The following is a 15,438-nucleotide window of genomic DNA, read 5'->3' as shown; positions in this document are numbered from 1 at the left end:
ATAAATGATGCTGGGAAAATTGGACAGCTATGTAGAGAAGAATGAAACTTGGTCATTCTCTTACACCATACACAAGGATAAATTATAAATGGATGAATGACCTCAACATGTGGCAGGAATCCATCAAAATCCTGGAGGAAAACATAAGCACTAACCTCTTTGACATTGGCCATAGCAGCTTCTTTCAAGACATGTCTCCAAAGGCAAAAGAAACAAAAGTGAAAATGAACTTTGGGGACTTTGTCAAGATCAGAAATCTTCTCCACAGCAAAGGAAACAGTCAACAAAACAAAGAGGCAACCTACAGAATGGAAGGATATATTCAGAAATGACCCTATAGACTAAGGGTTGATATCCAAGATTGATAAAGGACCTTTCCTTTCTTCCACTATTGGAACTTTCTTTATTCATTATTCCCTTCTTCCCCACACCCTTTAAAATATTTTCTTTCACTGCTCCTTTTTCCTCCCCTCTCTCATTTTTCCTCTTCCTCTCTCATAATCTTTTTTTTTATCTTTTTTCTCTCATTTCTTATTTATGATCATTATTTCCTTCCTTCTTTCTATTTTTTCTCCATCTTACCTTTTGTCTTTTCTTCTTTTTCATTTTCTTCCTCAAGTCTTCCATCTTATTTCTAGTCTTCCTTCTTTTCTCTTTCCCCTTTCCTTCCTTCCCCTCACTTTCCTTCTTTTTCCCCTTTTCTTTCTTCCTTTGATTTTTCCCTCTTTTTGGCTTTCCTTTTCCTCCATTCCCCTCTTTATTTCTTTCTTTGTCTCTATTTCTCTCTTTTTAATTTTTTTCCCTTTCCCCTGTTTTATTTTTTCTTTTGCTTCACTCTGTATCTTTTCTTTCCTCCTCTGTCTTCCTCTGTTTTTCCTTCCTTTTTATTCCTAATTTTTTTTGTTTTTCCTTTATTTTACAATAACATTTTCACAAAACATAGTAAATATCCATTTTCTTCCACTTACTGCTCTAGATACTAAGGATGAGAGGATGAATTAGGCAGCTCACAGTTAGTGTGAAAGGGAGATGATATGATCTTTCCAGGAGCTATAGTAACACACACAACACTATAACAAACTCTGCTTGACTTGTGTTGTAAAGTTTTCCTAGAGAAGCAAGCACTTAAACTGCTCATTTGAGGGAGTAAACTGTCACCAGGCACAGATAGGGGATGGGTGGTGAAGAAATCTTATTGTAGGCAGTGATTTGGAAGCAGCATCTGTCCGAAGAAGATAGCAATATTATAGGTAGTAGGAAGCTTATAGACAGACTTGGAATCAGCATCTTCTTGAAGAAGTTACACAAACTTATTTTATTCAGTGACCCTCAACTCAAGGTGTTATGCTAAAAGTGGTTTGGAAATGTGTGAAGATACTTTTCGTTGTCACAATGATTGGGATATGGAGATGATACTATTATTTAGATAGTGGGAGTCAGAAGTGATAAAAACTTTCATCAATATGTAAGGCACTCTTAAACAGTGAAGAATAATCCCATGCAAAATGCTAACAGCAGCCCTGTGAAGGAATAATGAGAAATAAGTCTTAAGAGGTTGGAAAACTAGGAGGCTGTTTCAAGAGCTGATGAGAGCCTGCCAATGGGTGGAAGCAATAAGGATGGACAGAAGGGGTAGAGTTAAGGGATATTGAAAAAGAAATTATGGAACTTTGATGAGGGGCTGAGCAAGAAAAAGATGGCTGAAGTTTCCAGCTTGTGTACTATGTATATAGTGGAAACCATTAACCAAATGAGCAGAAACAGGGCAGGATGGTAAGGTTTGGGTAGCAAGTATTCATTTTAGAGCATGTCAAGTTTTAATTTCCTGGTGAAGTGCAGGTGGTATGGCTTTCACAGTTGGTAGTTATGGGTAGAAATGTAGAGGTTGGAGAAGAAGTCCAGGCTAGTGGTTTTGAGTGTTCTCATCATTTAAGTCCACAAAGTGTGATGTTATAGGAAAGAAAAAATAAAGCAGAAATCAATGTTTAGGAGGTAAAAGGGAGAAGAGAAGCTAAAATAATGAAACAGAAAAGAATTTGTCAAAGAGTTAGGAGGAAACACAGATTCCAAAAACAGAAAAGTATTTAAAGAGTGGCTTGGATAATAATGTTCATATGAGAAAATTTAGATCATGTGCTAACTATTCCAAAGGTTCACAACTTCTCAGAATGTCTTCTTTTTGTTCTCATCCCCTATAGCGTTCATTGGGCTTTATTCTTCATACCAATCCCTGAGCTCTGAGTTTTGGGCCATATATGCAACCACTCATTTGCACACACATGCATTCACTCAAAGCATATTTATTGCACACCTTCTATGTGTTAAGCCTGGGGAAGAAGGATGAAAAAACAGAATGATTCTTACTCTCTGGGAAGATCCACAATAAACATCAAAAAAAAATACATACAGCAATAAGATAATTTTAGATTGTGATATATATCATTAAGGTAATAAAATATAGTGTTGTGATAAAATGATAGGGGCATTACTTTAGAGAAGATGTTCAGGGAAGGCCTCTCTAAGAATGTGATATTTACACTGAGACCTAAATAATGAACAGGAAGGAGTGATATAAAGATTTCTAAGAAGAATATTTAAAACAGAGGGACCAGCAAGTGCCAATGTCCAAAGGTGGAAACAAGCATGGCCTTTCAAGGGTCAGAGTGAAAGATCAGTAGGGTTGTATTGTAGTAAGCTAAGAAAAAGATTAACATGAAATAGGTTGGCGACATTCATATTATGTGGTGTCTTATAGACCATAGTTAGGTGCTTAGTTTGCATTCTGAGTATGAATGAAGTATTTGAAGCAAGGGAGCAATGTGCTCTGGATCATATTTTTTCAAGAGGGCCTCAAATCCTGTGTGAGGAATGGTTGAAGAGAGAAGGGGAAGAAGCTGAGAAGAAAGTTGGGAGACTGCTGAAGTTTTCCATGTGAGAGACAATAGTGGTTTTGACTAGGGGAGGTAGTGAAAATGGAAGGATAATTTGGAAGGAAAAGCCAATAGGATTTACTGATGGAATAGATGTGGAAGGGTAGGATAAATAGAAGAATGGAAGTAGTTGTGGAAAGAAAAGAGTAGATTCTTTCAAGAAGTCTATAAACTAGTAGAAAAGACTGTTTTGTGAAGAAAGGAGCACTTAGTATTTAATCATGTGGTTTAGATGTAAAGTGTGTCAAGAGTGAAGAGGCCAAGAATGCAGAGGTTGGTGTGAGCCAGAATAGCCATGGAGAGGTTTCTGGAAGAGAGGAAACATAAATTTGATCTTGGAGAATGAGTGAGGTCTTGTAAATATTTGTGGGAAGGATGGGCAGGTACATTTCAGAAAGGGAGCAACAACATGAGTGAAAATTCCAAGATAGAATTGAGATATGTGATAAAGGAATTCAGGAACAAATTTAGTTGGATCACTGGTTGAATTTGGGACTGAGCCATAGTTTGGAGCTAGCTCATAGAGGCCTTTAAAAGCCAGCGGAAAGAAGTTTGTAGTGATGGGATTGGCAGTGGGCAGCAAATGAAGGAATGAGGAAAATAAATGTTCTAAGAAAGTCAGCTTCTCCTGATCAACACTCTGTGAGCCTTAATGTCCTTGACATAGAAACCTGGGGCTTGATATCAGCTCTAGGCAGCTCTACAACACTGATTTTTAAAACAGATATCCAAATATTTTTTATTGTAAAAACTGAGGGAAAGTTATTCCAAAGCCCTCTGATATAATAGAATATTGTATCAGCCATCAGAAAGGATGAATGCCCAACTTTTGCATCAACATGGATGGGACTGGAGGAGATTATGCTGAGTGAAATAAGTCAAGCAGAGAAAGTCAATTATCACATGGTTTCACTTGCTTTTGGAGCATAAGGAATAATATGGTGGACAGTAGGAAAAGGAAAGGGAAAGTGAATTGGAGGAATTCGGAGGGGGAGACAAACTATGAGAGAACTATGAGAGCTGATGATCACCAACCTCTGAGAAACAGAGGATTTTAGAGGGGAGGGGGTTGGGAGGATGGTTAAGCCTGGTGGTGGGTATTAAGGAGGGCACATATTGCATGGAGCACTGGGTGTGGTACATAAACAATGAATATTGGCACACCTGGGCGAGGGGGAAGCCCTCTGATATAAGCATCTCAGTAGTCAAGAAGGTCTTTTGTTTTGTTTTGTTTTTGTTTTTAACAGGCCAATGAATTTTTTTGAATAATAATTATTATAGTTTTATTTACTTATTAATAGCTTCATATATTAACTTTTACTATGCAATATGCTAGGCAACATATGCATATTATTGTATTTCATTCTAAAACAACCCAGTGAGATAAGTAAAATATTTGATCCCCATTGTACCATGAGGGAACTGAAACATACAGAGACTTAAAAATTACTTCAAGATTAAATAGCTAACAAGTGTCAGGGTTGGGTGACCAACTATCCCAGTTTGCTCAGAACTGAGCAATTTCCACAGGGATATGGAACTTCCAGTGATAAACCTGGGAAAGCCATCCTTGTGTCAGAGTTTAATTTTAAACCTAAAGAGTGCAGCATTGGAGCCAGAGGTGTTAACCTCTGTGCTCACTGCTCTCAATAAAGTTATAGTATTCTTTTATCCAAAGCATAGAAGAACCTTATCTGAAACTACCCACACTCTTTTTTTTAATATTTATTTTTAATTTATTTTCAGTGCTCCAGAATTCATTGTTTATGCACCACACCCAGTGCTCTGTGCAATACGTGCCGTCCACAATACCCACCACCAGGCTCACCCAACTTCCCACCCCCTTCAGTTAGTTCCTCAGAGCCCACAGTCTCTCATGGTTCAACTCCCCCTCCAGTTTCCCCCAACTCCCTTCTCCTTTCCATCTCCCCATATCCTCCGTGTTATTCCTTATGCTCCACAAATAAGCAAACTGTATGATAATTGACTCTCTCTGCTTGACTTAGTTCACTCAGCATAATCTCTTCCAGTCCCATCCATGTTGATTCAAAAGTTGGGTTTTCATCTTTTCTGATGGAGGCATAGTACTGCATAATATATATGGACCACATCTTCTTTATCCATTTGTCCATTGAAGGGCATCTTGGTTCTTTCCACAGTTTGGCGACTGTGGCCATTGATGCTATGAACATTGGAGTACAGATGGCCCTTCGTTTCACTACCTCTGTATCTTTGGGGTAAATAGCCAGTAGTTCAATTGCAGAATCACAGGGAAGATATATTTTTAATAAAACTACCCACACTCTACTGTATGCCTAGAAAGAGGCAGACAATCCCCCAGGGGCTACACAGGGATATTCACATTCAGGTTTTTCCCTCTGTTTCTTCCTTAGGGATGTTTGAAATTTACTGCCAGGCAGGCAGCCATAGAGAGTCGGGGATGAAAGCAGTCTATAATGTCTCCCAGTGTCCTGGCCATCAAGCTGATGATCACCAACGATACCAGGCTGCAAGAATCTACTACATCATGGCAGAAGAGGTGGAGTGGGACTATTGCCCTGACAGGAGCTGGGAACTGGAATGGCACAATCAGTCTGAGGAGGAAAGGTAAGGTTTCAGAAAATAAGAGATCACTCTTTCAGAGACTCTGGAACATTTTACAGATAAAGAAGATACTGAAGTACTGAGAAAAGGAAACAATTATCTAAAGTAACCTAATAAGATACCAGCAAATCTGGAACAGGTACTAAGATGTTGATAAGCTGGAACTCAATGCTTCTTCTATATTACTATACCGAGGGATCTGAAGCAAAAGACTTTGCCCATACCTTCATGCTCTTGATCTTTTACTCTTTTCCTTTAGTTGCTTATAGCACTTGCAACAGAATTTAAATATTATAGAGGTCTTACTCAAAGGACTGAACACCCCAAGCTTACCTGTAACTTGACAAAAATGTCACTAAGGTACAGCTAAGATGCACAGCAGAAAAATTCCAACATAAAGTAGTGTAAGTAGAATTTTATTTCTTAATAGTATAAATATAAGCAGCCCATGGCCAGTAGGTAAACTAATCACCCATAATACTTTCTTTTATCTCTGAAACTAAGATGTCTATGTTACTTATAGTCATTCCCAGCAATCATAAAAGGGGGAAAGCAGTCCAGGGCAAGCAGCAGTATCTGTAAGGTAATGACTTAAAAGTTGTATACATCAATTTCTTTCATAACCCATTATTATGAACTTACTAATGTGGCCATGCCTAGCTGCAAGAAAGTCTGGGACTTGGAGAGGTTGGAGGGTTGGGAAAAATAAATGAAGTGGAGTGGGATATACACACTTCCAGTAATGCAATAAATAAGTCACAGAATAAAGTTACACCATAAAGTATATAGCCAATGATTTTGTAATAGAGATGTACTGAGGCAGATGGTAGCTATAGTTGTGAATATGGCACTAATGTATATATTTATCCAATCACTGTGTTGTACACATGAAGCTAATGTAACTTTGTATGTAAACTGTACTAAAAAATAAAGCCTGGAAAATGTAATCTGTCATCCATGGTTATGTGGTCATGAATTCAGCTAAAATCTAGGTGATTCTACTGCTAAAAAGGAAGGGGAGGAGAACAGAAACTGAAGTACAGTTTAGCAATTTCCACTACAATTATTTCTGGTGCCCTCACAACTCTTTAGTAATTCCTGTCTTCTTTGTCAGTTTTTGATTGTTAAAGTCTTGGGAGTAGTGGGGGGAATGGAGGGGAAAAAAGTGAAACCAGATGGGACCGGAGAGGGAGAAAAATCACAAGAGACTCTTAATCTCAGGAAACAAACTAAGGATTTGCTGGGGGGTGGGGTGGGAGTGATAGGGTGGATGGGTTGAGGAATTGGGGAGGGTATGTGCTATGGTGAGTGCTGTGAATTGTGTAAGACTGGTGATTCACAGACCTGTACCCCCTGAAGCAAATAATACATTACATGTTAACAAAATAGAATAAAATAAATAAACAAATAAAATCTTCTTGCTAACTTGTTCTGAAACATAGAGAAAGTGACTTTTCTTACCTGGGACTTAGTTTGCTCATCTTTAAAGTGATGTGGTATATGATGAATTATTGAACTCTACCTCTGAAACTAAGGATGTACAATATGTTGGCTAATTGAATTTAAATAAATCAATAAATCAATAAAGTGAAAGAACTTGATTAGAAGGAAATAAGGAAGAAGCAGCAGAGTTGTATCCAAGTTCTAGCTTCCTTTCTGTCTGACAGTATCAATGAAGATAAGTTCTGTCACTTCTGGACTACTGATTCTACTTCTACCTACCTCATTATTCTACTGGAAATCTCAAATGATTAAAAAAATATGGTTATTTGTAAACAGGAAAGCATCCCATAAGGGGGAATCGGTAAAATTCCATTTACTCCTTAACTCTTCCTATTCCTTGCTCTCGAGCAGCAGCAGCAGTTAGTGCTCTCCTTCCATCCTATAACTTGTCTATTTGTCAAAATAATTCCAACTGAGACATCCAACGGAGACGAGAGCTAAAACCCAGAGTTTCTGATTCATAGTAATTATATTACAACTTATAATCTAGATTATGATAAACAAGGAAACCTATACAGGTATTTAGATCTGGTATCTTTATTGCAGTTATACAGCCAATGCAGGAAATCTGACATTAGAAAGAGTATGTCTTCTCTTTCTTCTGTCTGTGGTATGATGTTGGGTCTGACTTAGCTTTCTCATACCTGAAAATGAGGGGTCAAGGCCAGGTGCTGATACCACTCTTTGGATTCCTCTAGTTATGGTCACATCTTTCTGAGTAACCAGAATGGGCTCCTGGGTTCCAGATACAAGAAAGCTGTATTCAGAGAATACACTGATGGTACATTCAAGATCCCTCGGCCACGGACTGGATCAGAGGAACACTTGGGAATATTAGGTAAGTGAGTTCCTCCTAGGATCTAGAGGTTTATGATGCTCCTAGGAAGGCTAAATCATATCAGGAAGGCCTATTTATTTCTTTCTGTTAGTTTCTCCTTATGGTAAATGGAACAGTAGTCTTAATTTTAAAATCAGCCATAAAAATAAGCAATCAAAGTGGGGAGATTTATTAATTCTACTGCAACATGAGCCATATTTTTCCAGGAATATCCCTATGGATCTCTGACAGTTATACATGTTTTAAAAATACTAAAAGCAGGGGAAGTTAAGAATATCAAAGAGTAAGAAAAATGATGTACAGGGAATCAGTATTATCCTTGCACCCCAATTTAATTATTGATTAAGGGCCAGTTAGTTTCCTCATTCTTGTCCTCACATAGAAGAAAGTTATTGGCCCTTGAAGGGGCCCATCAGGTTTTTTGTTTGTTTGTTTGTTTACTCTGTGCCAAACTCTTAGTTCTTACTGATAGTGATTCCATAGAGTCCTAAAATTATCTAGATCATTATGAAATTACATAAATGATAGATGATGATGATGATGATAGATAGAGAAAGATGATAGATAGATAGATGATAGATAGATAGATAGATAGATAATATAAAATATATAATAGATAATAGATAGAGATTTGGTCTGGGAAAATAGGGATAAGTGGAGGCACAGTCTTCTTGTTGAAGTACCCTCATCCTGTAGGTGCCATTGTCTGTGTAAGGGCTTCTGAGCTAAAAAAAAAAATGAACCAGTTATGATTTTAATTCTAATGACTGAAACCCCTAATTCTAGGTAGCCCCATATGTATGTCCTTTTCTTCAATGCCTTTAGTATCCCTGTTCCACTACTCCACTAATGTGACTTTCTCTTCTTTTGCATATATTAGGTCCACTTCTCAAAGGAGAGGTTGGTGATATCTTAACTGTGGTGTTCAAGAATAATGCAAGCCGTCCCTACTCTGTTCATGCCCATGGAGTGCTAGAATCTAGCACTGGATGGCCACTGGCTGCTGCACCTGGTGAGTGGGAACACATAGTTGAAGGGACAAAGGTTGTGTAGCACCTCTGCTTCAGGCCCTTGGCTTGATCTTTTTTTTTTTTTTCATTGCTCTTTGAGAACTTAAATAAGAATATTAACCAGGGCACACAGCCTTAATTTATATCTATGAGGTATGCCTTTTTTGATCTCAGAACAGGGTACATATCTTAGGTCTTTAGTTTGACCAGACATCCTTAATACTGGTCACACATGAAGCCTTGTACTGAACTTAAGCCTGGATACAGACTGAGCATCTAACCTTCTCTAGATCTGAAGTTAACCTTGGCTATAGTCTGAATTTCTAATCATGGCTAGAGAGTGACCTATCCCTGACCACAAACTGATCCTTAACCTCAGTCATTGATAAGGTTATTGTCTTCTTATTATAGATTAAATTTAAAACCTGGTCATATATTAAGTTCTTAATACTAAAATGTAGGGTGGACATGTTCTTGACCGCATTGTCTTCTACACATTTATTCATTGAATAAATGCTTACTGGCAGCCTAGTTGGTTAAGAGACAATTTTAGAAGTTATGAATGTAGTTGGAAATAATACATGTTCTTACTTTAAAAATAGATTATTATGATAGAGAGACAAGTAAAGTTGTAATTGTAATGCAGTGTCTTTTGTGTTAATGGGAGTTTTTAAATCTTGCCAGAAAAGTATAACAAAGGGTACCTAAGAGGACAGCTAAGATGGTAGCATAGTAGGAGGACCCAAGGCCCCTCTTGTCCCTTGAACAGAACTAGATAATTATTGGATCATTCTGAATACCTAAGAGATCAGCCTGAGTATAGACAGAACAAATTCCACAAATAGAGGGAGAGAAAAGACCACACTGAAGAAGGCAAGAAGTACAGAGATACAGTTTGGGGGGGATATGGATCATGCATTCTGCAAAGGGGAGGGAACCCTGGTCACAGAGAGAGGCATATGAGATTAGAGCACACAAGGTAGTACAAAAGGAGAATTCACCCCAAAGTCATTGGCTAGAAAAATGAGAGCGGCTGATTATCATGAGCTTTTGCAACAAGCAGGGCTTGGAGACTGGAGTTTTAAAGGTTAGCAGGCACCTGAGGCATGCAGGAGGGAGATTGTTTGCTCTTCTAGGAGCATGTCTGTGAGAGGATGTATTGACAAGGATGTCTCTTAGGGGACAAAAGAGCCAGTGGATGCCATAGCCCTCCCTTGATCCTTCAAATAGGCATGAAGCCACCTGTCAAGGGCACCTTGGTCCAACACACACTGCCTAGCTTGCTTGCACCAAGCTGTCTGCCTTGAATAAGCCTGCATCAGTCCCAGCACAGCAAGAGCCTCCCAAGGAGACCAGTGTGAGCCCCCACCCACATACCATGTTCCTAAAGTTTGGAGTTTTAAAAGTCAGCAGACTTGGCAGGAATAGAGTCTGGAAAGCACTGAGATGCTCCTAGAGAGAAGGCAGGAAAACAACCCAGAAACCGACAGCTGAAAACAGTAATCCAAAAAAATACTTGGATGTGCAACAGAGATCATTTGCTCTTCTGGAAGTAATTTCCTGAAAGCAGCAAACAAGGAAACCCCCATGCTGGGAGAAAGGAACTGCCTGTTGCCATTGCCTCACCCTCCACATAAGCACAGAACCACCTGCACTAGTGTCTACACAATGCACAGCACTGTCACTGACTGCCTAACCTGCTTATACCAAGTCCCACAAATATGCACTCTACCAGTACTGCCTTTCTTGGTCCACGTTGACTAACTCCCAGTGGAGTTAGTCATCCATACTATGTCTCCCAAACACACATTTTTGTAAAGCTCCAATTCTAGTGGAAGAAACATAATGTCTCATTTATCAAGTAGACCAGTGCATACCTAGATAAAACTCACCACATTCTGGCCAAGGTCCAAATGCTGCCATATACAGACAAGAAAAGCCTTTGGAGAAGACTGGCCTGAAGAATAGAGCAGCCAAAACACAGCAGCAGAGTATACACAACACACACCAGAGACACTCCCTGAAGTGTCAAGCCCTGGACACTATGTGACCTCTTCTTTATAAAGTCATTACTCTCAGGAATAGGGAACACAACAGAATTTCTAACACACAGAAGATAGTGACTTAGACAAAATGCCAAGATGGGGGAATTCATCCCAAATGAAACAAGATGGGGTCATGGCCAGAGATCTAATCAAAGCTTATATGGACATGCCTGATGGAGAATTTAGAGCAACAATCTCAAGGATACTCCCTGGATTTGAGAAAAGAATAGAAGACTTCAGAGAGACTCTTGATGTAAAGATAAAAGAGTTTAAAAAAAAAGAATCAGTCAGAAATGAAAAACATAATAACAGATTTGAAACAGACTGATTGTAATGAACACAAGGATAGAAGAAGCAGAGGAAAAATGAGTGATATTGAAGAGAAAATAATGGAAAATGATGAAGCTAAACAAAGGAGAGAAAGAATAATTATGGAACATGAGATTAGACTTACAATCAGTGGCATCATCAAACATAACATTTATATCATAAGAGTCCCAGAAGAGAGAGGAAAGAGGGCAGAAAATTTATTTGAGGAAATGATAGCTGAAAACTTTCCTACTCTGGAGAAGGAGACAGACATCCAAATCTAAGAAGCACAAAAAACTCCCATTAAAATCAACAAAAGTAGGCCAATACCAAAACACATTGTAATAAAAATACAGTGTTACACAAAAAAGTCCTAACAGCAGAAAGACAGTAGAAGTAACCAACCAGAAGTAACCAACTTAGAAGTAGAAGTAACCAACTTAAAAGGGAAGACCCATCTAATCTACAGACCTCCCCAGAGAAATTGATGAATGGGGAAAAAATATCTGCAGCCAAGAATACTCTATACAGCAATATTATCATTCAGAATAGAAGGATAGAAGAATAGAATAGAAGGAGAGATAAAGAGTTTTCCAGACAAATAAAAAAGAAAGGAGACTGTGACCACTAAATCAGCCCTGCAAGAAATATTAAAGGGGGCCCTTTGGGCGGAGGGAGAAAAGACCACAAGTGACAAGAAAATAAATGAACACAGAAAATATACAGAAAAAAAAAGTGACAAAAGAAATAATAAGATGGCAACAAAGACATACCTATCAATAATGACTCTGAATATGAATGGACTGAACTTTCTATCAAAAGACATAGGGTGTCAGAATGGATAATAAACAAGACCCATATATATGCTGCCTACACTCATTTTAGACCTAAGGACATCTGTAAATTGGAAAGGAGGAAATGGAGAAATATTTACCATGCAAATGGACATCAAAAGAAAGTTGGAGGAGTGATACTTAGACAACTAGACTTTATTTATTCTTTCTATTTATTTTTATTTTTTATTAACATATTATTAGCCCCAGGGGTACAGGTCTGTGAATTGCCAGGTTTACACACTTCACAGCACACAACATAGCACATACTCTCCCCAATGTCCATAACCCCACCACCCTCTCCCTCCCCCTCTCCCCCCAGCAACCCTCAGTTTATTTTGTGAGATTAAGAGTCTTTTATGGTTTGTCTTCCTCCTGATCCCATCTTGTTTCATTTATTCTTTTCCAACCCCCCAAAACCCCAACATTGCATCTCCAATTCCACATATCAGGGATACCATATGATAGTTGCCTTTCTCCGATTGACTTATTTTACTAAATGTAATACCCTCTAGTTCCATCCACATTGCTGCAAATGGCAAGATTTCATTTCTTTTGATGGCTGCATAGTATTGCATTGTGTGTATGTGTGTGTGTATGTATATATATATGTATATACATATATATATATATACACACATATATATACCACATCTTTATCCATTCATCTGTTGATGGACATCTAGGTTCTTTCCATAGTTTGGCTATTATGGACATTGCTGCTATAAACATTCAGGTGCACGTGCCCCTTCGGATCACTACATTTGTATCTTTAGAGTAAATACCCAGTAGTGCAATTGCTGTGTCATGGGGTAGCTCTATTTTCAACTTTTTGAGGAACCTCCATACTCTTTTCCAGAGTGCCTGTAAAACCTTCCATTCCAACCGAGAGTGTAGGAGGGTTCCCCTTTCTCTGCATCCTCGCCAGTATCTGTCATTTCCTGACTTGTTAATTTAAGCCATTCTGACTGGTGAGAGGTGGTATCTCATTGTGTGTGTGTGTGTGTGTGTGTGTGTGTGTGTTTAAAGATTGATTTTATTTATTTATTTATTTATTTATTTATTTATTTATTTATTTGACAAACAGAGATCATAAGTAGTCAGAGAGACAGGCAGAGGGAGAGGAGTAATCAGGCTCCCTGATAAGCAGAGAACCCAAAGCAGGGCTTGATTCCGGGACGCTGAGATCATGCCCTGAGCCGAAGGCAGAGGGTTTAACCCACTGAACCACCCAGGCGCCCCTCTCATTGTAATTTTGATTTGTATTTCCCTGATGCCGAGTGATGTGGAACAATTTTTCATGTGTCTGTTGGCCATCTGGATGTCTTCTTTGCAGAAATGTCTGTTCATGTCCTCTGCCCATTTCTTGATTGGATTATTTGTTCTTTGGGTGTTGAGTTTGCTAAGCTCTTTATAGATTTTGGATACTAGCCCTTTATCTGATCAGTCATTTGCAAATATCTTCTCCCATTCTGTCAGTTGTCTTTTGGTTTTGGTAACTGTTTCCTTTGCTGTGCAAAAGCTTTTGATCTTGATGAAGTCCCAATAGTTCATTTTTGCCCTTGCTTCCCTTGCCTTTGGCGATGTTCCTAGGAAGAAGTTGCTGCGGCTGAGGTCGAAGAGGTTGCTGCCTGTGTTCTCCTCAAGGATTTTGATGGATTCCTTTCTTACATTGAGGTCCTTCATCCATTTTGAGTCTGTTTTCGTGTGTTGTGTAAGGAAATGGTCCAGTTTCATTTTTCTGCATGTGGCTGTCCAATTTTCCCAGCACCATTTGTTGAAGAGGCTGTCTTTATTTCATTGGACATTCTTTCCCGCTTTGTCGAAGATTAGTTGACCATAGAGTTGAGGGTCTATTTCTGGGCTCTCTATTCTGTTCCATTGAGCTATGCATCTGGTTTTGTGCCAGTAGTGTACTGTCTTACTCATAATATGTTCTTATAATTGTATTTCTTTGGTGTTGGTTGTGATCTCTTCTATTTCATTCATGATTTTATATATTTGGGTCCTTTCTCTTTTCTTTTTGATAAGTCTGACCAGGGGTTTATCAGTCTTATTAATTCTTTCAAAGAACCAGCTCCTAGTTTAGTTTATTTGTTCTATTGTTTTTATTTATTTATTTATTTATTTATTTATTGTTTTATATTTCATTGATTTATGCTCTGATCTTTATGATTTCTCATCTCCTGCTGGGTTTAGGCTTTCTTTACTTGTTCTTTGTCCAGCTCCTTTAGGTGGAGGATTAGGTTGTGTATTTGAGATCTTTCTTGTTTCTGGAGAAAGGCTTGTATCACTATATATTTTCCTCTCAGGACTGCCTTTGCTTTGTCCCACAGATTTTGAACCATTGTGTTTTCATTATCATTTGTTTCCATGAGTTTTTTCAATTCTTCTTTAATTTCCTGGTTGACCCATTCATTCTTTAGAAGTATGCTGTTTAGTCTCCGTGTATTTGGGTTCTTTCCAAATTTCCTTTTGTGATTGAGTTCTAGCTTCAGAGCACTGTGGTCTAAAAATATGCAGGGAATGATCCCAGTCTTTTGATACTGTGTGAGGCCTAATTTATGACCCAGGATGTGATCTATTATGGAGAATGTTCTGTGCACACTAGAGAAGAATGTGTATTCCATTGCTTTGGGATGGAATGTTCTGAATATATCTGTGATATCCATCTGGTCCAGTGTGTCATATAAAGCCTTTATTTCCTTGTTGATCTTCTGCTTGGATGATCTGTCCATTTCAGTGAGGGGAGTGTTAAAGTCCCCTACTATTATTGTATTGTTGTCTATGTGTTTCTTTGATTTTGTTATTAATTGGTTTATATAGTTGGCTCTCCCATGTTAGGGGCTTAGATATTTAAAATTGTTAGGTCTTCTTGTTAGGCAGACCTTTTTAGTATGATATAGTGTCTTTCCTTATCTCTTATTATAGTCTCTGGTTTAAAATCTAATTGATCTGATATAAGGATTGCCACCCCATTTGTCTTCTGATGTCCATTAGCATGGTAAATTGTTTTCCACCCCCTCACTTTAAATCTGGAGGTGTCTTTGGGCCTAAAATGAGGTTCTTGTAGACAGCATATTGATGGATTTTTTTTTTAATCCATTCTGATACCCTGTGTCTTGTGATTGTGGCATTTAGCCCATTTAATTTCAGGGTAACTATTGAGAGATATGAATTTAGTGCCATTGTATTGCCTGTAAGGTGACTGCTACAGTATATTGTTCCTTTCTGTTCCTTTCTGATCGACTACTTTTAGGGTCTCTCTTTGCTTAGAGGACCCCTTTCAATATTTCCTATAGAGCTGGTTTGGTGTTTACAAATTCTTTTAGTTTTTGTTTGTCCTGGAAGCTTTTTATCTCTCTC

General features: G+C 38.3%; 1 protein-coding gene across 5 annotated transcripts in view; it reads left to right on the top strand.

Annotated features, from left to right (window-relative positions):
• Positions 1-15,438, top strand: part of HEPH (hephaestin) — a 100,124-nt gene that overhangs the window by 50,977 nt on the left and 33,709 nt on the right. For all 5 annotated transcript variants that reach the window (XM_032846902.1, XM_032846906.1, XM_032846905.1 and 2 more), the window contains 3 exons: positions 5,324-5,537; positions 7,736-7,875; positions 8,756-8,887. In XM_032846902.1, the coding sequence (XP_032702793.1) occupies positions 5,324-5,537; positions 7,736-7,875; positions 8,756-8,887 (486 nt within the window). The remainder of the gene's footprint in view (positions 1-5,323; positions 5,538-7,735; positions 7,876-8,755; positions 8,888-15,438) is intronic.

This window comes from Lontra canadensis, unplaced genomic scaffold, assembly GCF_010015895.1.
Source record: "Lontra canadensis isolate GAN:19392208 unplaced genomic scaffold, GSC_riverotter_1.0 scaffold183, whole genome shotgun sequence".
NCBI classification, from domain to species: Eukaryota; Metazoa; Chordata; class Mammalia; order Carnivora; family Mustelidae; genus Lontra; species Lontra canadensis.
Note: the sequence above shows the minus strand (reverse complement) of the source record. Positions and strands in the feature narration are given on the sequence as shown.